The sequence below is a fragment of the Anopheles aquasalis genome, chromosome 2 (assembly GCF_943734665.1).
Source record: "Anopheles aquasalis chromosome 2, idAnoAquaMG_Q_19, whole genome shotgun sequence".
In the NCBI taxonomy this organism is placed as follows: Eukaryota; Metazoa; Arthropoda; class Insecta; order Diptera; family Culicidae; genus Anopheles; species Anopheles aquasalis.
Window position 1 is genome coordinate 64,930,647 of NC_064877.1, and position 5,000 is coordinate 64,935,646.

General features: G+C 51.1%; 2 protein-coding genes across 2 annotated transcripts in view; one reads left to right on the forward strand and one right to left on the reverse strand.

Moving 5' to 3' along the window:
* The window catches only part of LOC126569616 (uncharacterized), a 3,675-nt gene extending 3,367 nt beyond the window's left edge, over positions 1-308 (forward strand). Inside the window, exons 3-4 of the mRNA XM_050226838.1 lie at positions 1-105; positions 187-308. The exon at positions 1-105 is cut by the window's left edge and continues 25 nt beyond it. Of these exons, the coding sequence (XP_050082795.1) occupies positions 1-105; positions 187-272 (191 nt within the window). The 3' untranslated portion in view covers positions 273-308. The remainder of the gene's footprint in view (positions 106-186) is intronic.
* The window catches only part of LOC126569615 (sushi, von Willebrand factor type A, EGF and pentraxin domain-containing protein 1), a 22,295-nt gene that overhangs the window by 11,103 nt on the left and 6,192 nt on the right, over positions 1-5,000 (reverse strand). Inside the window, exons 6-12 of the mRNA XM_050226837.1 lie at positions 3,790-3,972; positions 1,565-3,709; positions 1,317-1,483; positions 1,131-1,238; positions 973-1,066; positions 553-891; positions 313-463 (exon numbers count right to left, since the gene is read on the reverse strand). Of these exons, the coding sequence (XP_050082794.1) occupies positions 313-463; positions 553-891; positions 973-1,066; positions 1,131-1,238; positions 1,317-1,483; positions 1,565-3,709; positions 3,790-3,972 (3,187 nt within the window). The remainder of the gene's footprint in view (positions 1-312; positions 464-552; positions 892-972; positions 1,067-1,130; positions 1,239-1,316; positions 1,484-1,564; positions 3,710-3,789; positions 3,973-5,000) is intronic.

A 5,000-nucleotide genomic window follows, 5' to 3' on the forward strand; every position in this document is an offset into this window, starting at 1 on the left:
GGCAATCGCAGCTAAAGGGTGCCAAGGAATGGATCCTAGCTCCACCACCCGAGTGTCTGTATCAGTGCGAGTTCCTTTCGGTTGTTGTACAAACCGGGGAAACGAGTAAGCTTGCTTCGCTACCCAATATGTGTTCAACAGAATCCTAATCTGTATTTCCAAAATATGTCTTTCTCTCTCCCACAGTTGTGTTGGACACCAACAAATGGTATCACAAAACGAATGTCCTGCCCGGACCGATCAGTATCACCGTTGGGGCGGAGTACGATTAAGCGCATCCACCTTGATCTCTACCAAAAAGCAAAAACTCACCTAGATATGATCGTCGTTCCCGGTGGGAACTCTACTATGTCCTCACGGATTTCCAGATCGTTGTAGAAGCTGACGACGTGCGGTTCGTTGTTGCGGAACATGCACGACCCATTCGCCGACGGCATCCGATGGAACAGTGGATCATCGTCCTCTGTGTACAACACACAAGCACATTGTCCCCCGTTAGTCAAATACTCCACGCAATAAATGTAGTAAGAAACCCCCTTCGTCCATACATACCACAGTTCATGGAGCGTCCAATCCACTGACCATCCTCACAGATAATCTTCCAGGTCGTCTGCTCGCCCGTGATCGACGCGATGCAGTCGAACGTGATCTCCGTACCGGACGGGAACCCTTCGTCGCTGCCCTCATCCATCTGCTCGCCATTTTTGTACACCAGCGAACCGTGTGTCTTACCCGGTGGTCCACACTCACGTCCATCATTCTCATCCTCCGAGGAGGTAACATTATTACCGTCCAGCACGATGATGGAGCTACTGTCATCGTCGCGCGATTTTCTCGACGAAATGTACCCACAGTTGATGGTTTCCGGTGTAAGCGAGCCCAGGGCACAGTCTATCGGATGGCAAACGATCATGTAGACGAGTTATGGATCTGAACGAGTCGATCGATCACGTCGCGCCAGGTAATCCTTACCCATTTGCACCGGAGCAACACTTCCCATTCCACTTTCGCACTGTATCATCACCGAGCTGCCGTGTGCAATCGTCAGTCCTGCACGGTATCCACCCTGGAGGGAGAAGAACACCAGCGTCATTTTCTTAATATCTTGAAAGAAAAGCTGTCGTACGTACCTGGTACATGGCGTGCATGATCGGTGGCAGTACGCATGGTGCCGGTAGACACTCCGGAAGCGAGGTGATTGCCCATTCACCGTTCCAGCAACGTAAACTGGATGGACCCTGCAACCAAATCCAGATTAAAAAGGAACAAATGAGACGATGATCATCCAGCTCCTGGAGTACAACCCTAGACGTTACCTGAGTGTTATAGCCATGATCGCACAGAAAGTTGATCATCTTGCCATTCTCAATCATCTCCATCGGTGTCAACGCAGCGGTCGTCGGTTTAACGGCATCGATCGTCGTCAGATCAACCGAACCTTCATAATACTTCCCATGTTCGGTCGATGGTACAAAGCAGGGCTCTACAAGACACAGGCAGAACCAACGGGAAATACTTAAAGACCTCCACTTTAACATAACCTTCAACGTTCTCTGTTCCTTACTCATACTACAAGTCGGCTTCGTAGGCTTCCAACGTCCCCGCACGCACTTGGACGTGGCATTCGGATTGACAATGTTCGAGACGTAACCCTTGGTGCAGACAACCCGCACGATCGTGCCCGGACCGAACGTTTCATTCGGATCCTTGCCCGGACGAACGATCTCCAGCTGGGCGTACGGTTCACTGGCCAGCGGTTCGCACGGTCCCTTAAACTTGACCTTCTTCGCCGGATCCAAACTGTCGGCATCCGTGTGGTTCAGCCCCTTCCGGTTACCCTTCTGTCCCCGTTTCGTCTCCTCCATGGACCCATTGTCCAGCGGTTGGTCCGCCCGCGTAGTATCACGCTTGCGCCGTCGTATAATCTGCGACTGAAGCTTCTCCATCAGCGTGAGCGGATCATCCGGATACTGTTCACTGTGGTTCCGGCTACTCCGGTGCCGCGGGCCATGATACATATTGCCCTCGTTCCGATGTCCCGGTGTCACCTCCGAAGCGAACTGCCAACTCGTATGATACCGACCCGTCAGCGGTGGCGGAAAGTAGTTGCTGTAGATGTCATTTTCATTCAGCAGCCCCGTCGTCCGGTTATTGTTCTCACCGCTCTCGATAAAATCCAACCGATACCGGGACTGCTCGTTAATGTCCGGGATCGCGATCGGTGGCGGTGCCTTCGGTTTCTTCGGTTTGTTCTGTTTGCCCTTGTTGGGCCGTGGTCGCCGGGTGGTCGGTGGTGTACGCGTCGCCACCGGTTTCACCTCTCGTTCACGCCCATTCTGCGTCCCACGGTTATGACCGATCATGTCCGCCTCAGGATACCCGTGCCATCGGCCATCCTGCACATGGATGTCGTCGTGCATCTGCATCGTGCGGGCCTTGTTCGAGCCGATCAGATTCTGGACGTAATTGCGATACTTCGCTTTGATCCGTTCGTAGTACTTGCTGTACGCTTTCTCCACTTCCGTCAGTTCGCGGCGCTGGCGCGTCGTAAAGCTGTCACCCCGGCCACTCCTCAGTATCAGCCCTCTCTTCATTGTCTTGCTGCTACGTTTCGCGCGCAATCGTTGAAAATCGTCGAAAGTGTAGTGCCGCTTGTGCGGTATCTGTCCCCGGTACGGAACCATCGGTGGGGATCGTTTCACTCGGTGCGCATGCGGTTCCGGCACCGAACCCCACATCCGGTGGTAAGCATCGTGCTCATCGAGCTTGCGCTGCAGATAACGATAGTGTTGCTTGAGATGGTTCGATCGGTGGAAGCGTCTCCGGAGGTCCAGTGAACGCCGTCGACGGTTCCAGCGCAACCGTGGATGCTGCCCGGGAGTGCAGATCGGCAGTTCCATCGGGCTCCACTTACCACCGATACAGGTGGCCCCCGGTGGACCCGTCTCGATCACGTACCCTTTGTCGCACTCGTACATGATCTGCTTGTTGTTGATCACCTTCCGCACGTACGGTCGATAGTCATAGAGGCCCATGTTGCCCACCAGCAGCACCTTCCCGTTCGGTATGTAACCCGGGAACTGACAGTACACCTCCGTGCACTGTGGCATCTCACCCGTCCAGTTACCGAACGAACAGATCAGCACGTAGTTGCTCGGATCCGGAATACCCTTACCGCCCGGTGCCGTCAGGTTGTACCCATCCTTGCACTTGAACCGTGCCCGCATACCGTGCTCCGTTTTCGGTGCCAGCACCATTCCGAACTTGGGCGGTTTGGGCATCGTCTTGCAGCGGGCCGGAGCACAGCGCGGAATCACACTCCACGTGCCATTGTTGCAGGTCGGTGGTGACAGCGATGAAAAGGGGAACTCGTAGTGCTCGTCACAGATCACTTCCAGCACGGTACCGTGCTTCACCTTCGAGCTACTACTAGCCGGTCCCGATGGTACGATGGTCGTCGCATTCACATCGATATCGAACTCGATCGGTATGACCTGGCCCTGCGATATCGACGGTACGACGCATGGTGCCAGGCACTGTGGCAACGGATACCGCCAGCGACCATCGATCTGGCATACGGACGATGTGTTACCGACGAGCAGCATCTCCGGGTGGCAGCGGAAGATGATGCTTGCTCCCAGGCCGGTTCCGCTTTCGATGTTCTCCAGCCACCCATTGTACAGGGTGCCCGGGTGGCCACAGTTGATTTCTACAATGAAAAAAAAATACACATTTACCATTCACTGCACTGGGCTAATTGTTTGAGTTTTCCTTTTTCGACCCTTTTACCTTTACATGCCGGCAGGGTACCAGTCCACCGTTTATCGGCACCGCAACGCCGTGAGCTCTCACCGACCAGTGTGTAACCATAGCGACATTCGTAGCTTACCACAGAATTGTACGAGGTGCTCGTGTAGATGGCTTTGCCATTCCGTGGGTTTTCCGGCGAGGGGCACTGTACCGATGTAACCACTACAAAGAATTGCAACAAGTGAATTCAGTTTGTTGATGTGGCAGGATGAATGCTGTCCATGTACAAAACATATTCCCTTCATCATTTAACATCGAATAGAGATAATTGTCTACACCATTGGTGGTTTAGCCACAAATGCCTCGAAATCGTGGCACTCACAGAATTAAATTGAAGACAAGTATCTGCATCTGTTTGACTAAATGCGAATTATAAGAACAGTTTGATCAACTTTTCATGATGTTTATAAGCTGTATGAAGATTTTTTAAATGATGATTAATTGAACTGCTTCATTGCTTACAAAATAGCGTGTAGCCAACATCTTTAAAGTATTTGGTATTCTTGTTCCGTTAGCAACAGGAAAATTCAGTATACCTACGATAATTCGGGCTTAAGAAATCCAAGAGTAGAATCGACAGCATAGTTTCTTTCAAGAAGAACCCTCAGTGTACCAATGCAAAAGACAAACCAAAATCAAAGCAGAACTTGAAGAAAACATCCAGCTTGCGTGTGCAATAACCACAGCAGGGTAATGCAAGTTTTTGAGAAAAGAAATGGAACCAGAAGAAGAAGAAGAAGGTGTGTATTCGAGAGTGTGTGTGCAATGTGGTGGTAGACTGGATTAACGGCCAAACAGAACATCTGCATAACAGTTGGGAACATTAACTGGGTATCTGCAGCTACCAGCTTCCCTTTCCTGGCCATCTCACGTGTCCGTATCCTTTTTTCGTTTCACTCAAAGACGCTCAACATTAACTATTACAAAGGCTCAATATCAATATCACCTTAAACTGGTCGCCAGTTAGGGCCCGCTACCTGCTGCATCAGTTCTTCAGAGGTCCGTCAGCAGGACGACATGATATCCACCATCGCTCACCACACTAATACTCGCAAATTTCGCTTCATTTTGTTTAACACCTTCTTCTACCTTTTCATTGCCCAAAACGCAAAAGATTGCATAAAAAAAACGGAGAACCAAACATGTCAAGAACGGAAAGAAAAACAATCAGTAAAGTGAAAGAGTGAAAG